Source organism: Limulus polyphemus, unplaced genomic scaffold, assembly GCF_000517525.1.
Source record: "Limulus polyphemus unplaced genomic scaffold, Limulus_polyphemus-2.1.2 Scaffold1275, whole genome shotgun sequence".
In the NCBI taxonomy this organism is placed as follows: Eukaryota; Metazoa; Arthropoda; class Merostomata; order Xiphosura; family Limulidae; genus Limulus; species Limulus polyphemus.
Window position 1 is genome coordinate 9,464 of NW_013666885.1, and position 22,522 is coordinate 31,985.

At 35.7% G+C, this 22,522-nt stretch overlaps 1 protein-coding gene across 2 annotated transcripts in view; it reads left to right on the plus strand.

Annotated features, from left to right (window-relative positions):
- The first annotated feature begins 430 nt into the window (after positions 1-430).
- LOC106462883 (TATA-box-binding protein 1-like) overlaps positions 431-22,522 on the plus strand; it is a 51,912-nt gene continuing 29,820 nt past the window's right edge. Inside the window, exons 1-3 of one of the 2 annotated variants that reach the window (XM_013922849.2) lie at positions 431-859; positions 12,330-12,466; positions 14,316-14,495. In XM_013922849.2, the coding sequence (XP_013778303.1) occupies positions 569-859; positions 12,330-12,466; positions 14,316-14,495 (608 nt within the window). In that variant the 5' untranslated portion in view covers positions 431-568. The remainder of the gene's footprint in view (positions 860-12,329; positions 12,467-14,315; positions 14,496-22,522) is intronic. The other variant, XM_022390284.1, reaches the window with a different exon arrangement.

Genomic DNA, 22,522 nt, shown 5'->3' on the forward strand with positions numbered 1-22,522 from the left:
TGAAAACAAATGGTCAGTTTTGCACAAAATTTCCTATCCCAAGTGCACCACTTGAAAAGTTTCAACTGTCAAAATAAATTCCGTGTTCTTGCTTATGTGCCAAGCTTGTGCAAATCTTTCCGAATTTAAAGAACTAATCTCCACAGTATCAGTTTCTTAGCATCATTTAATCTGTTTCAGTCTGTGTTAAATATTCGAATTTGATACCATTGATTATAAACGTTTATAAAATAATGAAAAAATATATTTGTGATAAGTAATTGTTTGAGATGCACTAATACTAATTCTTTTGAAGGAACAATAGTTATTTTACTGTCAACTAAAATTTAATATGTTCTTGAATAGAGCTGTTGTAAGCGATGAACTTCGATTTACAAACCGTTACCCAGACGACACAATACCTTTCTTTAGTTTATGCGCAGACTCTAGTCTAGTTGCTGTTAATCCTAAGGCTAAGCATGATAATTCGTTTGACAACAAGAAAGCGTGTGACTGTTGTTTTGTAAAGTGTGTTGAAAATAAGAATATATATATGCGGGCAAGAAATATATAAAACTTGAACAACAAGATGGATATTTCGAGCCCTGCATTTAGTTTTAATTTGGGAACACCATTGTCAGTTGGAGGTCAGCCTGATCTGGCTGAAGAACAACACATTCAACAACTTCAGCGTCAGTTGCAGCCTTCTCCATTGCAACTTCAGCAACATGATTCGCCATCACATTTACAGACTCAGTCTCAGCTTTCATGTTCAACACCACCACAGAGAAGTTCTTCTATTAGTGTTACTCAACCACATAGTACTACTATTACCAGTTCGGGGTTTACTCCCCAAAGTTTAATGCAACCACAAACTCCAGTAAGTAACTGCATATACTGATAATGATAGACTGTGTATAATACTACTAGTAGTACTAGTTATGGTAGTAGTAGTAGTACTGATAGTGATACCATTCTTTACTTAAGCTCAGAGTTAAGAGATTAGTCTTGAAAAAGTCACATCCAATGCCCCTTATAATTTAGGCAACATTGGACAGTGTCTGTCCATGTAGATGATCATTGTATATCTAGTATATGTACTTTTTAAAGGACAGTGGGCAGGGTTGTTGTTTTATATTTGTTGATGGTCTAGTATGCTGTGTTATTCTAATTATAAAATGTCGGAGTGATACATAGCACAGTATAAAACAAGTTTTAAATTTTTGTTTAATGTTGCTTAAAAAATTCTACTTTAGATTACAAAACTTTGAAAACTGAAACTAAAAGGCATCAATTCCTGTCTCCACCTGAGTTTGAAAAGTGTATCACTGCCACTGTCAGTTGAAGTAAATTATTGTTCAGAAAGCCCAACAAGTCTGTTCACTTATCAAGAAATAGTTAATATCATTAAAGTTCTGTTAATATTGGTTTCTTTATTCTTATATCTGAAGCAGGGCATTACTTATGAACTCCAAAGAATGTTATGAATTTTTGTTTGTTTGTTTCAAATTTAAATATAGGTTTAATGGTCATCCATACTAATACTATATAATTACTACTTTTGGAATGATTGGAATATGCATTTTTCAGAGTCTGATTGCTGTCTGGGGTGTTAAAATTTGGAATAAAACTTTCTTCTTATGTAAGAGAAAAGTAGTTGAGGAAAAAAAAGTGAAGGAAATTTTTGTAGTATTGATAAAAGCTTGAAACTTTTAGCCTGGTGTTTAGATGTGATGAAAGGAGCTAACCTAGTTCTAGTATCTGTTTATAGAAGTTTGAATGACAAATCACAAGAGTATTTGTCCCTTTTATTGAGTTTTAGTGAGACGTTTTTGAAAATATTATTCAGTTTCATTCTATCATTTTGGGAAACGTATTGAGATTCTGGAACAGGTTTGAAACATTACTAGAATTACATGTGACTTAATAATTTTATCACTGGTGTACAGAAACTGGAAGCAACTTGATTCAAACATCTAAAATAGTTAGGAACTTAAGTAAGCTGCCCACATGAAATATGTTTGATTGGTTGAATAAGTAAGCACAGAGATTGCAAGATCTAGTGCTGTTAGTTTAAAATTAATTCAGTTAGTTGTTGAATAGGTATGTGGGTTATATATGAAGGGCTAGATATAACCTGAATTGGTGATCTTGTTGTTTTTAAGTAGTGAAGGGATAACTTTGAACAGAATTGTTTTTGGTCAACTTGTTGTTTTCTTCTGTTCTTATTTTTTCTACAAATAAATTTTCATCTAGACCTCCAAAACTTATTACTAATTCCAATCCTTACTTCCCTAAAAATGAGGTGTATTGCTGTAAAATGTTTTAAGATATCTGATCTCATATTTATCTTTTACATATAAAATTTAAATACAACAAAGGACCTATTGGTCCATCTAGATCATCCCATCCACTGAACTGAACTAAACTTTAAAAATATATAGAAAAACAACCTCAAAATGAGCTTTATCATTCAAATATTTATAAAGCCTTCCCCTTAAACACATCTAAATTTACTGCATTCACCACGTTTGGAGGCAAACTATTCCAAAGGCCATAGAAAAATAAAACTGTCATGGCTGAAAATGGCTTCTACACTGCCAAAATATATATTTGTGTCCCCTGGTCTTACCATTCTCACCATTAAAGACAAAAAAAAAGAGACATCAACATTATCAATTCCATTAACAATCTCAAACATCTCAATCAGAGCCCCCCCAACTCTTCTTTTTTCAAGAGAAAACAAGTTCATAGATCTTAAGCTATTTTTTGTATGACAACCTTTTCATTCCAAGTGTCATCCTGGTAGCCCTCTTCTAAACCCTTTCCAATAATTCAATGTCCTCCCTTGACTAAAGAGCCCGAGATTAAATACAGTACTCCAAATGTAATCTAACCAATGACTTATCTAATGACATTATAAACACTTTAGACATGTATTCAGTATTTCTGTAGATACAACATAAAATCCTATTTGCTCTGCCATTGGCACTAGCACATCACTTGGATGGTTTAAAAGACTGATGAAACTTAACGTCAAATTGCTCCCTTCCATAACACTATTATGGTTATTTCCATCACAATTAATAATCATAATTTTAGTTGATATCCTACATATCTTTCATTTATTGTAATTAAAAGCTATATATGCCTTTTATTCACCCAACTCACAAAATAATCTAAATCCTTTTGTAAGGCAGCAGCACCCTCTTCAGAGCCAGCAACACCCAAAGCTTTAATGTAATCAGCAAATTTAAATAATCTATTTACCATTTTTTTATTTATTTCATTGATTAAAATTAAAAAGAGCAAAGGTACTAACATTGAGTGCTGAGGCACCCTACTTGTGACATTAATTCTGTTTGACTGTACTTATAACAAACCTCTACTTTCTTCCATCTAGCCACTTTTCTATCCAGTGAGCCAAGTTATCTTTCCACACCTATATAGATAATTTATCTTAATAAGCCTTTTATGTTACACCTTATCAAATGTCTTTTGAAAATCTAGATACATCAAATTTACACCCTTAACCTTATCTACCTAAGCAGTAACCTTTTTTAAGAAGGTTGAGAAGAGGATATGTGAACCATTTGCTACTATTCTTTCTAAGACTTTGAATAGTGGGCAGGTGGCAGAAAAATGGAAGTTGGCTAATATTAGTCATTTTTTCAAGGAAGATGATAAAGAAGTTTAAAACCCTGTTTGATAGTCAGTATGGCTTCCAACAAGGTATCTTACTTCTGCTCACATACATAGTTGTTCTTGTTCACTGCTACCCTCTATTTGCAAAATTGTTTTCACATTCCACAAATTTTTTACTTCCACATACTCCTTGGTTTACATAGTTTAACTGATTCATGCATGCAAATTGTAATGTGACAAACCTCCATCAATAGACACACCCCCACACTTATGACTCATGTGACTCCCTCTATGCTATTCTATCTAACTATCACTTCTCATTTGGCAGTGCTCGTGTTCGGATGTTTTATTTAGTGCTCTCTTGAAATTTGGAATTTTTGTATTGTACTGGACTTTGATTATTTGTTGATCGTTATTTAAGCCAACCTTCTTCTCCTGATGTTGCCCAACTTCCTCCTGAACAAGCTGAACCTGTTTGGGATGATAAAGCATTTGTCAGCCTTTTTTTTCCATCTGAATTTGCTATGTCTTCCTGAGTTTCTATTGTGGGTTTCGTTAGGCCTAATATAGCGTTTTTGGACATGATTTCTTGGATATGTTCTGTATTATCCCTTTCCACGATTTTTTTGTAATCCTTTACCTTCATTGTTACCTGATACTTCTTCCTTTCAGTATTTTGTGTTTCCACCATCTTTTCATATTGGGGTTTATGCTGAGCATTTTTTATCTCAGTTATGTGATGGTGCGGGCATGCCTTGCTCTCCACGGGCTTCAAATCAGTTTGCTTTAGCCTATCATCAGACCAATTTCCCATTCCTTGATTCTCAGCAACTGCAATCCATTTTACTCATTTGGGGGGCAGACCCTGTTTGTTCCGTTCTTTTGTCCCATGCCAAATTTTCTTGCCTTCCGTTTTCCCTCATGTCTATCTTATGGTACTTGTCCACCATACATCTCCTCTTCAAGGTGATCCACCGAGATCCTGAGGGTTTTTTGGGGATACATTTGCCATAATTACATATTTGTTGACTTCGGCTATTTCTTTACACATTCTTTACACATTGGTTACTCTGTTGTTGAGATCTTTTGGGGAAAGATGCGGTTTTGTTCCACATTTGTTTGCCATCTCTTTATTTTAAGGACTTTCACCTGGCCCCTTTTTCCCATCAGTCTGTGTTTGAAGATCGTACAGCGACTTTGGAATCCCACGTGGAATCTGGGAGACAGCAATAGATTCTTTCCTTGTTGGTTGATCATTTGTCTTGCACGGAGCCTCGACCATCCCCTATTTCTATTCCCCATCCTAATCCTTTCCAACCCTTAAAAGTTCCTTCAACTAAGGAATTTTGTTATCGTTGTTTTATTTGACACCGAGTGTCTCGCTGCCGACATTACCAGTGATTATCCTGTAGGCTCCAGTTTAGTGGAGGCTCATTTATCACAGTTCTTTCATCTGTGGCAAGATTTCAACAAGGATCTATGGGTACTTAAGGTATTATATGAGAGAATTGTCATCCATTTTCTCACAGATACCCATTTCCTTTCTATTACTTCAGTATCCTACCATGTGTAAGCATCTGTCTGAGGCAGTACAGGATCTTCTCTCACAGAATGCCATCGAACCTATGGTTCATCCTTCTCTGGGGTTTTATTCCAGGCTGTTTGTTATCCCCAAGAAAACCAGAGGATGGCAACCTGTGATCGATCTGTCACACCTCAATTGCTTCTTGGTGCTACCATGTTTTATCATGGAGTCGTTTCTCATTCTCAGGTGGGCTTTTTCTCTGGGTTTATGGATGAATAAGATCGACATATTGAATACTTTTCTCCATATTCCCATGTCACGGCTGTCAAGATGCTACCTTCAGTTTGTTTATCACAGGGTGGTTTATCAATTTCGTGCTTGCTATGACACCATATGTCTTTTGTCGGGTGGTCAAGGCTTTTGCCGGACTTATGCATGCTCGAGGTTTGTGCTTTTACCATTACATGGGTGACTGGCTTCTGTTACAAACTGTAGTAATCCTAAGCCACCTTCAAAAGAAGTAGATGAGCGTGTTAGAGAAATTCTTCCTTGTTCATACCCAGTATCTTATCCATTTGGTTATTTTGTTCAACACTCATCTCAGACGGCCCAAACTTCTCCTCTTTGACTCCGTTTGAAGGAGCTCACAGTCATCAATGCCCTTACTGCTCCCTTTATTACTGCTCATGAGATCCTATCTCTTTTAGGGATGTGGTCCTCTATGGTAGCACTTATCTCCATGGGTCATACTCATATGAGATATCTTCAGTGGACTCTTCATGATCAATGGAACCTTGTGCAGTGTCTCTTAGATATTCCTCTTACCAGTCCTCCTTCCCATGCATTGGTGGTTAAACAAGGCTCAAACTTCAGTGGGGTTCTGCTTCACTTCATGGTTGTGGGGCATGGTTCAAGCAGCCAGTTGCTTCAGGTCAGTGGTCTGCACCCGAACGGTCTTACCATATCAATATCCTGGAACTTCTTGCTGTCCATCAGGCTTAGGATCATTTTCTTCCTCTAGCCTGCAATTCTATGGGAATGGCATGTATCAATCACCAGGGAGGCACCCATTCTCATTCCCTTTGTTGTTGAATGTTGGATCTCCTTTTTTGGGCTCGCACACAAAGTATTTATCTACTACCTTGTCGTGGATCATCTATACTGTCTGGACAAAATTTATCTGACAGAGTTGTCTCTAGATCCTAAGGTTTTCCAGTGGTTATACACTCGGGTGGGTACTATGCACTTGAATGCATTTGCCACTATCCTCAATACTTAGTTACCTCAGTTTTGGACTCCATTGTCTCATCCACTTGCTCTGACTGCTCAAAACAATTTGAGATTGGTATCTGGTCATAGACCTTTTCAGTTTGAACCATTATGTAGACTTTCCTCATTTCACCATGAAGTCTTTTCTTCTATTCAATGGACTTTTACTCCAGGTCTTTAGATGATAAAGGTAGACATATCAGCAGTGTACCTTCACATCCCCCATTTCTCTGACATTCCATTGTTACCTTTGGTTTGTCCATGATGGCCAGATTTATCAATTCTGCACCCTTCTGTTCAGTCTAACCTCAGCTTCCTACATTTCCTGTAGCCTTTATCTTTATGCCTACCCTTATATCCATCTCCTTCCCAGGGTTTTGTCCATTATCCAAACCACTCTTAATGCCCTATTCTGGCTTGCTCAACCATGATGTCTATTACTTCAGCTGCTTCAGACACCACCTCTTTTACCTTTTCCTCTGCCCACATCTCTCCTCTGCCAACCTCGCATGTCTGTGTTTCACCCTGCCATTCCCACACTCTGACATCACACACAGCTTTTGTGTGGTCCCTTGGGAGGTGGTCTGGACTCTCCACATGTGTAGCGTCCCTTATTTACAATGTGGTCTGCCCTTCTTACTTGTCAATATATCAGAAGAAATGGTGTATCTTTCATCATTGATCTCTATGATGAGGTTTCTTTTCCTCTCTTCTCAGTATCCCTCATCATTCTTCATGTGGCTGTTTGACAATGGTCTTTTTGTATCGACCAATGCAGGCATTAGGGTGGCCTTGTCCTCTACCTTTCATTTTTACCACTTCTGCTGTGTGTTTTCCTCTCCTGTTTTATCCTGTTGTTTCATTACCTTTGGCTCCTCTATCCTCCTCACCCCACACCCTTACCGAATTCGAATCTTAATGTTTTCCAGCCTGGTCTTACTCTTCTTTCCTTTGAATCCATGTCTTCCTGTTCCTTGTACCATTTTTTCTTGAAGACCTACTTTCTGCTCCTTTTGGCCTGTGGTTGTCATAGTCGAATGTGTTTGCCTTTGATGTATCTCATATCCTGTATCATAGTACTTATGTTCTCCTTTATCCTGATTGCTCCTTCCTCCCCAAGAACTCAATAGCTCATGAGGGTAGTTTTGCTTTCATGCAGATCTCCCATTTATATTCCCATTTTGGTCTATATCATCTACTGTGCCCCATCTGGGTTGGGTTCTCAGGTGGCACACACACACAGCTTCATTCTGTGGTTTCCATTTTCAACACTTTATTCACTGGATTCCTTCTTCCTCTCATGACCTTTTCCTGATTACACTTACAGGTTTGGTTCGCCAACTTATTGGTTTGGCTTATTCTTCATTGTCCTCCAATTTCTGTTGTCTTTCCCAGGTCTCCTCACTCATTTCCATCACTGCACACTTTAGTCACCAATTATCTTCATCATTTGGCCATCTCCTCCTCAACTAGATACTGTCTGCCCCCTGTTGCCCTCTTGCACTCTTCAGTTTGACTATGAGTGGGTGTTTCCTATTCATTTCCTTATACCTTACAGTGACTCTGTGCTTCAGTTTGGATCGTGTTTTATGGTGAATGGTGCCTGTCCAGGTATACTTTTTGGTTTGTGATCCTCCATCCTGCCTCCTGGATGTCAGTTCCCAGGGAATCTGGTTTTGGATGTGAGCTGGATCAACCATCAAATCTGCACCATGGGACTTTAAGGTCTATAATACCCACCATTGAGATGGGGTGTTCTGCAAGACCGCTAGTAGATTTATCTTTGCAGTATATTGCATTATAACTATGCTCATCCGAAACCTCATGGACTATCATGAGTAAAGCAGGGAGGGGATTGCTGCCAATCTCTCTATTCCTAGTTGAATACTTCAGGTTCAGCCTACTTTTCAAAATAGGGTTTCGTGTTCATCCATTGTAATTTCTCCAGTGATGCATTCCTCTGGACAATTCCCCCTTTTCTAATGGAGTACGGGAGTTCTTACCACTTACCATCTCCTAGCTGCTGGAGGCTTCCCCCTGAGTGTGCTCAATCCCACTTAATTGAGAGTAAGATGGTGGTGTTCTGCCAGTGTAGTTGGTGTGTATTCTCCTTCTACTGCAGACCTGATGTACAACTCCAAATGCTATCTAGTTATGGACTGGGTGAATTTACCACATGCAATTCACCCCTTTGGTGGAAACCTTCCTTCCTACCACCTCCTGGTTGTCAGTTTCTAGGTGCACTGGTATTGGTTGGAGCTGGATCAGCCAACATAAGTCCTCACACATGTAGCTGGGACCCTCTTCCTATCACAGACTGGATGATACATTCCCAATGTCACCTGGTTTTTGACTGGAGTTGACCCTCCATGTTGCATTCCACTTTCCTTCTGTTGCCCGAATTTCAGGTTCCTGGATGGCGTGTGTAGGTTGTGCATTAGGTCTGTTCACATGTGCTGGCATGGATTTTTGGAATGGAAGTTCTGCTTCCTTTCTGATTCCTGGGCCTGTGGTGAAGACAGTTGGGACCCTCCTTCTGTCCTGGGCCAGATACTCCATTCTCAGTATCATCAAGTTTAGGACTGGAATTGACCTACCAATTATAGTTTGATGCACCCTAGCCACACTATACCATTAGCATGTGCACTTTATTGTATGTGCTTCTTTCTGCCCTTTTTGTGATACTTCTTCACTACAGGTAAAGAGTATATCTGGTACAAATGTGATGCAGTCTCCCATGGATGTGACTACATCAATTGAGGTTTCACACTCCATGGGCTTTCTTCAGATATTTTCTGAAGAGTGCTCATCTAAGTAACTTTGCACTGGTCCCTCCACTTTTTCAATGTGGGATTCTAGCTATTATGTGAAAGGATGTAAGGTATTGTATTGATAGTTAACATTTTCCTGCACTGAAAATGTATCTTCGATAGATACTTACCTTCTCCCCACTTCCGATGCTTACTTTTGCTTAATCTTGAAGTGATAATTGGGTTCTACAGTATAGAGGGAATCAGCTGTGCCAGGAGGATGTGTTGCATGCTAATGTGCATGCTACAATGCAACTGTGCCAGGAGGATGTGTTGCATGCTAATGTGCATGCTACAATGCAACTGTGCCACATGCAAACACATGGAGATAGGTGGGATCACAAGGTTAGTGGCAAGTGAAAATGTGTGCATATAGAGGGCAGTAAATCAAATCAAATTGTATGTGCTAAGTAAGTATGGTAATCATCAAGAAAAGCTATTATGTGAGAGAGGTAAGTATCTATTGGAAATACATTTTCAGTGTAGGAAAATGTTAACATTTCATGTATGTCTGTGAAAATTTACATTTTTATGGGCTGCTGTTTGATTTAAGTTGTATGGAGACTTAAATACATTGTTTAATTGATTGGTAATTTTCACTCTGCTTTTCTTCTCTTTTACACTTAGGATCATTTTAATAGTCAGGTTCTCTATCTTCTCCAGCATATTGTCATTATTATTTTTATAAATGGGGTAACAGAATTGAACACAATATTCTGAGAGACATAATAAATTTAGAACAATATAATTACCTTTCAGATAAAATCTTCTGTAGAGCCATTTGTCTTGTATTACTTCTAAACACTCAGCCAAATAGCTTTAGCATCATGCACATGATCACACTCAGCTTTTTCTCCTCTACACAAATGAAACATATTTCATGATTAAAATGTTAACTTTTTTCCATGTTCCATACTTAAGTTGCATGACATTATTCTTCTCATTTCTATATTCATAAATATTCTTTCCTGAATTAAAGAAACATTACCATCAATGTAGACCTTAGAGTTATTTTTGTTGTAGTGAAGTAATAATAAGTTTTAAAGTTTATTACAAGGAGATTGGTTACAAGGGATGTTGCAAGATAAATCACACGTTTTTCCCTGAATTAATGATGAACTTGGTAGGACCATGAATATCATCACTTGTGAGAAAATGTCATTTCAATGTACTCTTGGGTGTTTGACTCTTTGAATTTAATTTTTTGGGAAAACTTTTGAATCATGGTGCTCACTAGAACTCAGGTTTGTGTCACATATGCTGCCTTCAGGATGGCTTAGAAACTAGTCGCAGACATGCTCCGAGAATTCAAATCTTCCAATCGACACATTGCAATGCCAGATTTGAAAAATCTGATTAATGCCTCAAAAGTTTCAGAATTTTTGAATTTGAAAGAGTTGTCCATGAAAAAGTGGTGGAATGTGGATTGGGAACGATCTAGATTTAAATCCCTCCGAAAATGTCTGAGCTTTCATTCAACAATGCACAGAAGAAATGTTGGAAACTTTGCCTGAATGCAAAAGACACAAACGTGAAACCTTGATTCGTATTCTCACCGATGTGCTCACAGAGACAGTCACAAAAACAGACATGTTTGTAGCATTGCTGAAATCTTTTGCAAATCGATTAAAACTCGTGTGTGAGAACAATGGTGGCCCAATCGAGCAATATTGATACTTAGAATTATTTTTTTAATTGAATTAAAATCATATTTTACTTTGTTATGTTCTTGGGGAAAAAGTGTGATTTATTTTTCAACACCCCTTATTAACAACTTAAGTGTGGACAACAAGGACTCCTTGGCCCTTCAAGGCTGTTCATTTGAACACACTATCAAGAAAAAGAAAGTTAAAATTAAACTTACTTTTAATTTTAACTTTATCATTAATTTTTCTTCTTAAGCTTTTGTAAGATGTCAACCCCATTGTTGCTGATGGTAACTCATTCCATAAGTTGGTCTCTAGAGAAATAGAAGGTTCTTAACAAGAGCCTGTCTTATCCTGACCTTAAACTTGTGTCCTCTTGTCTTTTTATTTTGAAAATTGAGCACAAAGAAATCAGAAACTTTTATCCTATCAATTTTCTATTACTCTTCTTTTATCAAGAAAAAACAAGTTAAGAAGTTTTACCTATCTCCAGAATCATTCTAGCTAGCCTTCTGAATCTGTTCTTAGCTAAGGAAATCAAGAGTGCACATTTGATTCCAAATAAAGTATTATTAGTGATTTGTGTAAAGAGATAATTACTTTGATTGTCTTTCAATCATTATATCTATAAATACATCCTAAAATTTTGTTGACTTTACTACAAACAAGAGAATGTAGCCTCATTGGCTTGAGTGACTTATCTTTCGCGTTGCTAAGATCGTTTTGTTAAATCATGCTATCGTGTGGGTCCTTACTAGTAGTAAACATGTCTCTAGTAACCCAATAAGGTTTGACCTCTCTTGTTGTTTTCCTATTTGTAGGATCATGTCTGTCTTGAAGTAAAACTAAATGTTTTTTGAAAATTTCCAAAATCTGTTCCATGTCACCTTTTAACTCATTGTCTGAAAGTTGACTTTCTGAAAATTCGGAACTAAAATCTCATTGCTTTTTACCTCAACATGTAGCCAAACATTGAATATGATTGTGCAATGATCACTCTTCCCTAAATGTTTCCCTACTTCAACATTTACAGTAATATTCTCATTAATAGTTTATCATAAATCTAAAATGGTGTCCCTTCTCATAGGCTTTCTGACCATTTAGATGAGAAAAATATTAATCATCAGGAAATCTCTCTCACTCACTATTTGACTCCATTCAGTGCCAATCAGTGTGTCTAAAATTAAAGTCTCCCATAATGTATTATGTACATCTCTTTTAGTCTGTTGCTATGCACCTATTTTTTAAATAAAAGTTGTGTAAACTGTTTGTAAATATAATGTAGGTTGTGACCGATATTGACATTTTTGTATGCTAGCATAAGATGTAATGTTTACCCAAAATGTCTTAAGTTTTCATTGTAAATAAGCATCTTGGATGTGTTCTTTGTCACATATTATTCTGTCTTGTTTAAATACAAACATATTATTAAGTATGTTAAATGATCTTTTATAGCAAAATGTAGTTGTACCAAGTACTTCTGGAACAAGTTCATCTGGAGCATTGTTTCCTCCAACCCCAGGTCCTCCTATGACACCCATGACTCCTATAACTCCTTCATCAGCTGATCCTGGCATTGTACCACAACTACAGTATGTAATCATTCTATGTATATAAAATATTAAAATCCACAAATGAACAGTGTTTTATAATACACAATTAAAATCTTTATTTAAACTGTTCAACTGTTGTAAAAGTCACTCTACATGTTTCAACATGGTTTTACATCATCTTCAGGTGTGTGAAAAACAGTTACTGTGTGTTATATAAGTACAAAAGCCATGGTCATGTGACACTAGTTTATAATTCAAAAAATAAAATCATGCCAGCTACATATTTTCTGATTTTCTAACCCTTCATTTCTATTTAAGATAAAGTTGTTTTTGCAGTGTTTCATTATTTCATTGGTTTTTCTAATATTTCTAGCAGTCATATTATTCAGTTGAGCCAAAATAACCATTTTTTCCCTCTGGATGATATGTCCAGTGTAATTTACATGTTCAGCTAATGCAGTTTTCACTTTTATTTTCAACATTTCTCTCATGTTTATTTATTCTAATTTTAAGTTTCTTCTAGTTTGACCAATGTATGTATGACCACATTCACATTGAACTTTATATACATATTTGTTTTCTCAATTATATTTATTTCATCTTTAATTTTATTTAGTATTTGATTAATCTTATTCAATGGTCTGTAAATGGCAATAAGATTTTTGTTTTTGATTTATGAAAAATTTTACATGATAAACCTAGGATATATGATAAAAACGACGTTTCTTTTTTATCTATTTCTTCATGGCTATCAACAATATGAGGTGAGAAACCTCTATCTAATGCTACATGTTTAATAAGTAGCAGTTTATTTTTTAAATATGCTGAATTAGAACATAATTTTAAAGACCTGTAATCACAAGAGTGAAAAAGCTGACATTTTTTGCGACTTTGGGTGACATGATTCTTGGTGTTGCTCAATCGAATAATATGACTGCTAGAAATATTAGAAAAACCATTGAAATAATGAAACTCAGCAAAAACAACTTAACCTTAAATATGGATGAAAGGTTAGAAAATCAGAAAGAATGTAGGTGGCATGATCTTCTTTTTTGAATTATAAACTAGTGTCACATAACCATGGCTTTTGTACTTACATAACATATAGTAACTGTTTTTCACACTCCTGAAGATTATGTGAAACCACATTGAAACATGTAGAGTGACTTTTACAACCATTGATCGGTTTAAATAAAGCTTTTAATTGTGTATTATAAAACAATATTTGTTTGTGGATTTTAATATTTTAAATATAGACACAAGTTCCTTGTAATTTAACCTATTAATATCATTCTATATCTTTATATAGTATTGAAAACAATACAAATTAACTGTAGATTTAAAGTGTTGTAAAGAAGTTTCCCGAAATTGCTTCTGTGATGCTCTTTGGAGTATATTATTGTTTAAAAGATAAACTTTTATTAACAAAGTTGCAAATTTTATGTTGGCATGGGTTCTTATTGTCAGGTTAACTTAAGATTTTAAGTAAATTCATGCAACTTGATGTACAATATTAAAGCTGTTTGTTTAGGAGTAATACTTAAAATTAATTTTATTTTGATTGTTTTGAAAACTAATGTATTTGTTAATTCTGGGAGGGAAGAGAGTAATGATTGGCAAAAGTACTGAGTAAAAAAAGTTCCAAGATTATCTTTCATATTAATTATATTGTTATAGCTGATGGTGTAAGTTAGTGATGAATCTCTTGTATGCTCACTGAGGAAAGATATTCATGATTTCAAGATTGATGTGTTTTGTTTGTCATTATTTTGGTATGTGTGTTATAGTTATGTTTTGTGTATGTAACATTAAACTAACATCATAATCAAATTTTACTTTTTGACAAAAAAAGATTTTCTTCAGTTAATTCAGAATTTTTTTTTTTAAGAAATATTGTTTCAACAGTTAACCTTGTCTGCAAGTTAGATCTTAAGAAAATTGCTCTACATGCTCGAAATGCAGAGTATAACCCAAAGCGTTTTGCAGCTGTGATAATGAGAATACGAGAACCAAGAACAACAGCTTTAATCTTCAGTTCTGGAAAAATGGTGTGCACAGGTGCTAAAAGGTATTATTAAAAATTAACTTTTACCATATCATTGATTATTCTGTTATAATGTAACTATCCAGTTAAATACTGGTGGTTGCTGTACAGCTGAGTAGCCATAGTTTTATTCAAAACTTTTAATTTATCTGTGCATGCAGAAACAACTTTCTTTGACATTTTTACTGTTAGGCTGAGCCTAACTCTTGTCACTCCCATTTATCATTTTGTGATGTTCATGTAGTATCCAGATGATTTATTATAGGATCTCATTGTAGACAAAACCTCTCCTCCATATAATAGCACTTTAGTTTATGTTTGAACATAGTCAGAATATGACTAGCCTACATCTCTTATTTTAGATTGTCATGTATTTTTTAATAGTTCTATAATGTGGAGTTATTTTCATATATTTTGTGTGTTTATTTTTGTAATCTTTTGTAACCATTTTAATTTTTAGTCATTTTTGGATAAGGATTTCCTTTGTTCATTGTTATCAGTTGTAATTTAATTGAGTGACTTCTTTTAATTACTATTTTTTTGTCACCTCCTTTGATTTAATAGTTCTATGTTGTCTTTTTTCTTTTTTATTCCACATATTTTGTACTTTTCTGAAAACCCATTGCTTTACAAGAAATGCATTTATTGTGCAAGCTCTACTCTTTGTATTTTAAGGATTTTTTTTATTTATTATTTTTGAAGTGAGCAGATGTTGTTCTGGCTCCCATGCCAGTGGTTTCTGTTTGCCAAGAAATCATACCTTTATCCATTTTCTTCTTTCTTTCTGTACTTGGACTTTAAGGAGAGTTGATTGTATGTTTTATCAGTTAGTTCACTTTTCACGGATCATTCTAATGCACAGCTATGGATGTGTCATGTGCAAGCCACATGTTGTTTATTAGTCTGTAAAGGATAAGTCCATGGTTCTAGTTGAAGATATTCCACTTCCTGCACTTCTTATTAGGGTGATATGTTGAAAGGTTTTGTGACTTTCAAAGAGTTCCACATTCCATCACCTTCAGTATTTCTCCATTTAGTGGCTTTTCTAAGACATTTTATTTCAGAGACAAAGAGTTAGTTGGGGAAGGGAGTCCAATGCTATTAAATATGAAATAAATGGGTTATTTTGCATTAAAGAAGTGATTTAAATTTCATGCTACCTGTACTCTTTATGGTATGCTTCTTTTACATTGTTCTTATTTACTGTGAATTCTATGATGTATGGTTTGCATCCTAATGCCACAAAACTGCACCTACACGTGTATGTATTAGAAAAGTGATGGTCAATTTCCACTATTCTGTTTGATTAGCCCAATAGTTGTAGTTTATCATTTCAAAATTAGAAATGGCTAGTACAGATAGCTCTTTTGTAGCTTTGCAAGAATATCTGAAGCAAACAACAAACTCGTATTTAACACCATTGAGCCTGAATAATATCTTAATGGAGATAGCCACTTTCAAAATGGTCTTACCTCAGATCATCCAGAGCTATCTCGATCCTGGACTGCTCCCTAAGCTAACAGCACACCAGTTTTTTATACCCCATCAGTTTCATGTCATTTCAGTATATTTGCTAATCATGTGATTACCTTCCACCAATCATCTAGACTAGTGAAGCTAGCTCCCTCTATTACTATAGAACAATCCTCACTTTCTCGATTGACTTTCTAGTGTGTAGATGTGTGTTTTTAACTTACTCTCCATGTCAGTACAAAATTTTGATTGTGCTTGATCACAACTTTATACCAGTTTCAACTTCTTATGTTTGATTTCCATTGTTTCTACTTGTTTGTTTTAGAAATATTTCTGTTTTTCAAGTTCTAATTTGTTCATATGAATTTGAGATTTAATATACCAGATGAGAAATTCCCATGACATTTGACAATGATCTTTATGAATCCCCAGGTTTCAGGGTCGACGATGTTGGCTAGGGAAGTACAGGCTTTAGTTCACAGGGGATTCGTGTCTTACATTTAGCCAACAATTTCTTCCTTTCACATTAGAATATTTTCTGAGGAAGGATATAACTACTGAGTGGAAATTTCTTTCTTCTGCACCTTCCACCTGTTCCCATGCCTCTGTGTAATCTCCTGGGTTAGGATTTGTTCTTTTTCCCAGGAGATCTGTAATAATTTTTCAGCATATATTCTTCACTCCCTGTAGGTATACCCATGTTTAGCGAGTTTATATGAGCTTGTAGGGATTGATCTAATTTCCTCACACAATAATTTAAGTCTTGCATGTTTTCTCTGCTCAGTATTTGGTAAGTTAGATTTTTATAATTCTTTTACCATCTAAGTTACTTTAGTTTAAATTATCAGTTAGAGTTTGATTATTACTTTGTTTTTGTTTAATTTTCAGTGTATGTACGGATTTTGTACAGTAGTTACTGTTTAGGTAATTGTAACTTCAGCCAATTTTGTGGGTGTGTTGGTTCATTATGTATGCTTTTTTTTCTGTTTATGTTTGTTAGTTTGTAAGTTCCTTTTTTCTTTACTACTAGCCACATCTAATGGGGATTAGATTTGAGTCAAATTTTGTTATTGTTAACTGGGTGCCTTTTCATTCTCATGTTCTTCAGGGTAGGTTTTATTTTCATGTCCTTTCTCTTATCGGTTCTTTGAGTGAACTTATCAGTTTGATATTTACATGTCTTTTATCTTCTAAGTTCCTTTAGTGGTTTTGTACTTTAGGTGTTGCTTATTGTTTTATGTTTGTGCTGCTTTTTGTTTTATGTTTTATATTGAATTTCATAGTTTTGGGACTTGACCACAGTGGGGGGCTTTTCTTGATTCCTGAGATATTTCTGATCAGTGGTCAGTTGAGGAAGCTACTCTCCATATCAACATCCTAGAATTTTTGGCAGTTTATCGGGTTCTATATCATTTCCTCCCACTCCTGTGGGGGCAGATAGTTCTGGTTCATTCTGACAATTCCACTGTTGTCAGCTATATCACCAAGCAAGGGGGGAACCAAATCCAAATCTCTGTATTTTCAGACTCTGGGCAATGACCATGACATGACAGTCCTGGCATTTCATGTTCCCAGAATTTCGTGGACGATCGCTTATCTCGTCTCAACCAGGTTCTTCCCATGGAGTGGTACCTTCATCCTCAGGTATTTCAGTGGGTGTGTTTTCAACTGGGAACACTGCATATATATATGCATTTGCCACTCACTAGAATGCCAAACTTCCTTCCTTTTGATCTCTAGTTCCACACTCCTCAGTTCCGGAGGTAGAGTCATTCAGTCAAGGTTGGAGGGTGTCTTCACCTACATGCCTAACCTCTGATCAGACTCCTCTCCAGAGTCATTTTCCTTATCCAAATCACTCCTTGTCTTGTTCTGCTGTTTGCTCCATATTGGCCAACTCAGATGTGGTTCCCACTGCTCTGGCCCTTGTCCTTATCTCTGTCTCTACCTCGGGTAGGTATCGTCTTCCTCCTGTGGTGAATCTACAAACAAATGTTTGCATTTGACTGGGGTAAGTCAACATATTATTATATTTCATCATGCTTAGTTGAAATACATCATATTTCAGGATCCCACCTGATGGTGGGTGTTGTCTGTTCAGGTATGCTTAATATTATATTAGCACTAAATATGTATACTTCCATAATGCTCACTGTTGAGATGGGGTGTTTCTGTAAGACCACCGGCTGCTTATCCAGTGGTATGTGTGTATATATTTTTTTATCACTGTTTCATATATAAAGGGCCGTCACTCATGGACTTCATGAGTAAAGCAGATGGGGATTTCTGCTCATACCTACTGACCCATGATTCTTCCAATCAGGGTCTTTCTGCTCTTCAAAATAGGGAATCCCAGATGCCAATTGCACTGTTTCTAGTGTGTCACTCCTATGGACTCCCCAACATATACTGCTCCCCCCCCCTCTCTTCTAGTGAAGCACAGGAGACCTTACCACTTCTGGTTACCAGTTGCAAGAGTGGTAGACCGAATAGGTTTCCTCCTGGGTGGGTTTTGTATAACAAACAAAATTGAACTTTATATATCCACTTGGTGAGAAGGGGGCTATCATCATTATACTCATTGCTGTACTGAACAATGATTATACAATAAAATAATATTCAAGATCAGAGGCGCTTCCCCCGGATGTTTTTTCCTGGGCAGACTGCACTTGTTGATGGGAAATTTCTTATGTAAGGTGCTTCCACTGGATGTTTTTTGCCCTGATGAACCACACTTGGCATTATCCGATGTATCCAAAGGTGCTTCCCTTTGATGTTTCTTGCCTGGGTGGACCTCACTTGGCCTATTAATAAACAATTCACAGACCTTCAGACCTAGCCACATATAGTTATTTCCTTTTTCTCTGGCACCATACTATGGTTTACTATGGTTGGTACTACGGCCTGCTACGTATATGGACAAACTATGACATGTATGTTGACATCGGGCTGGTTATGAAAACCCTAACGATCATACTCATACCTGTAATTTTTTTTTTGCTTAATTCTATGCATCTAAGGTACTTCCCGTGGATGTTTTTTGCCTGGGAGGACTGCACTTGTTGATCTCAATATCTTATACAAGGCATTTCCACTGGATGTTTTGCCCGAATGGACCTCACATGACATACTTTGATGTAATCCAAGGCACTACCCTTGGCACATAATTATACGGTTGTGCTGTCTCTTCCACACTAGACCTTCTTTGTTTGTTAATGCAGTGCTGTATGTTTCTTTCCTGATTGCATTGGTGCCTGCTGATTCAGTTCTGCCACCTTTTTGTTCCTGTGTTAATTACTGGGTGAAGAACATACCTGTTCCAGAAGTAGTACTATACCCCACAGGTGTGCCTTCTTTTCATATTCTTGCACAACTTTTGTTTCAGTGTGGTCACTTTCCACTTGATTGGATATTGGTCCACCTTCACTGGCCCCTCCACCTTTGCAATGTGGGATTCTAGCTTGGGGTGAGTAGAGGTAGTACCGTTTTGGAAGTTAACATTTTATTACACTGAAAATGTATTTCTGATAGGTACTTACCTCCTCTCACCCATTTCCTCCCCTTCCTCCCCATTGATATACCGGTTTTTCTGGTTTGTATCTGCCAGTTCTCGAAAGTGAAGATTGTTCTAGAGTGGAAGAGGGAGCTAGCTGCACTAGTATAGATGATACAGTGTGATTGGTGGAGGGTAGTCACATGATCAGCACATGTTCTGAAATGGCATGAAACTGATGGGGTATAAAAGACTGGTGTGCTGTTAGCAAAAAACTTTAGCAATGTTTAGAGGGCAGTTCAGGATCGAGATAGCTTTGGGTGACAGGTGATAAATACCTATTGGAAATACATTTTCAGTGTAAGAAAATGATAACTTTTGCTTCAGCAGCACAGAAGGTTGACCATGACACATATTATAAATACGGATGCAACTTTACGTACCCTTGATCAGGAGGTCCATACAAGTTTGATGTTCCGGGAGTCTACTTCACATTCATACTTTTTGTTGATATGAAACTGGGTGTTTTGTCTGATGTCTAAGCTGCCAAATGTGTTTATAATAGGAAAACAGGATTATACATCTCTGAATCTCAGTGTCACTGGTTTCTCTTGAGGAGTCAGTCATGGAATTCTTTAACTCCCTTTGTTACACTTCTTGAATGCTCTTTGAGCCCCTGGGCAGCTTCTGCTTGGTTATTTGTATTGGACTTTTGAGAAATTTACCATAATTTTTAATCTGGATATTCTGTTTATACACATTGAGGCAAGTTAATTTTTTAACTCAAATTAATTTAAAAAAAGGTGCTTATCTCATGTGCATGCACCTTCCTATCTCCATTTTCAGTTTTCATCTTGGATAAAAAGACATTCTAAGAAAGTGAGTTTAGAGTAGACTCACTGTAAAGTACATAAGCATATGGCAGTCAGTTATTGGATAGAAGAGTGTTCTCAATCAGGATCTGATCTCATGAACAAAAATCATGATCTGAAATTATCATCACAGTGATAAATGTAGTAAGAACAGTTAGATTAAGTGTGACAGTCAAAATATTGGAGTGTATTCTATATACTTTGTCTAGGAAAATTATTATATCAAAATTATTCTTTCATATTCTAGAATTTGTTAGCATAATTTCTTGTAAGCAGAAATAAGTATTTGTTTGGAAGCTCATTTCAATCCTAAAAATGTTAAAGTTGTATTATCAAGGTGAGAGAAAATATTTCCTCCATGAGATAGAAAAACAACTGTTTTTGTCTGTGAAAGTTCAGTACCACAAAGATGGTTGGTGAGCATAACAAAATTTTAATTCTGCAGTTTTAAAATATTTTATTATGTGAATTATTATGTTATTTTCAAGAATTATATATATATATATGAATATACACAGACAAAATATTTAAATTAAAGCTTTAACCCTTAAATTACTGATTTGCTTTTATGCCATCCACTGCTCGTTAGGTCCACATATTGCATCGTATTAAGTAGTTTTATGGTTTTGCCTGTTTTGACACTCATTCTAAAGAACTGGTCAAAAATGAGGGATGCAATCACTCATTTTCTATGAAAAATATTTATGGGGGACTACAGTAATTAGTATTATTAACAATTACAATAATTCTGGTATTTTTTACACTTTTTTTTTGTGATGCTTATGTTATTAGGAGCTCTTTAACCAACAAAGTTGTGGATCCACAAACAATTTGTTGCATGAATTGGTAATTCTAGGGTTGATAGACTTGTTACATTTCAAACAAAAAAAAATGTAGAGTTTAGATCTTTTACGTTACATATTTGAATACATGAGTGAGATTACATTGGTATTTGTGAGTAAACAAAGAAATAAGGTTAGACATTTAGTAGCTCCTTCTTTTAAGTACCACTGTCTAAACAGTAATTACTGATTTTTTTGTTGTGATTTTTAATAGTAATTTCTTACAATATCAGTAAAATAAAAAAAGTATGTAACTAAAATTGAAATCATATTTTCTTGACTAATCAGTCTTGTAAAATGTTAGGCATAATAAAATTAATTATAACCTGAACATTGCATCTAATTCAATTTAAATCAGATAGACATACCTCTGAAATACTGAAATGCTTTCCTTGTTAACTTTGAAATCATGCTGTCAAAAAAATGTGACTCAGAATTTCTGAATGTCCTTTATGCATTTCAGAACATGCATCACTTACCCATAATTCTCCATTCTCCCTCTATTCACATGTCTTATTGTGCAAGCATCAGGGGATCTTACACATGCTCTGCTTTCCCACCATAATTTAGGTTTCCTTATTGACAGTTGTGCTGTTAAATTTGCTAAAACATTTTTTCCTGTGCAATTATTTTTGCCACTATCAGAATTTATCTAACTTAGCCGGAGGCCTTACATATGCACTTTACCTGTAGTGTACAAGATAAACTTGTAATTACATTGTCAGCCCTGATTGTTCAGTATATTTCTGTCATTTAAACTGGTATTCATAGTGGCTATCCTGATTGTGTGGGCACATAATCTGTGTAACACTGGACATTTTATTTTGTTATTGATCAAGGAAGATCCCTTATCAGGCCTTATCTACTGTCCCTACTCGTGCTGTTATATTAAGTCTATGATGTATGTTATGTTTTAAATATTGAACCTATTTCTGTTAAACCTGAGAGTGCTTGTGCCATGTGAGATGATTTTAGAACCAGAATATTTTATTTCTTGCACAGTCTTCATAATACTGGGGTTTAAGATGTATTTGAAACTAGCTCTGTATTCATTCACTTCATATTCCCATTCTCCAGTTTTCAATCCTTAGTTTGGTTATTAAGAGGGGTCTTCCACATTTTTTTTTTAAATTTGAACCATCATCATTTTTCTAAATTGCCTGCTATGATTTGCCTTATTTTGATAATTTTTTTGCACTATTATTAGGTATTTTTCCTGATTATTTTGAGGCAGGATCACATAACTTCTTTGATGCCTTCATTACCTATGGGTCTTACTAATATTGTTGCTATTAACATGTAACTTTTATGTTTTTTTGACACTTTTACCTATCATGTTGTGTTGCAAGGTACTTATATATTTATATCTAT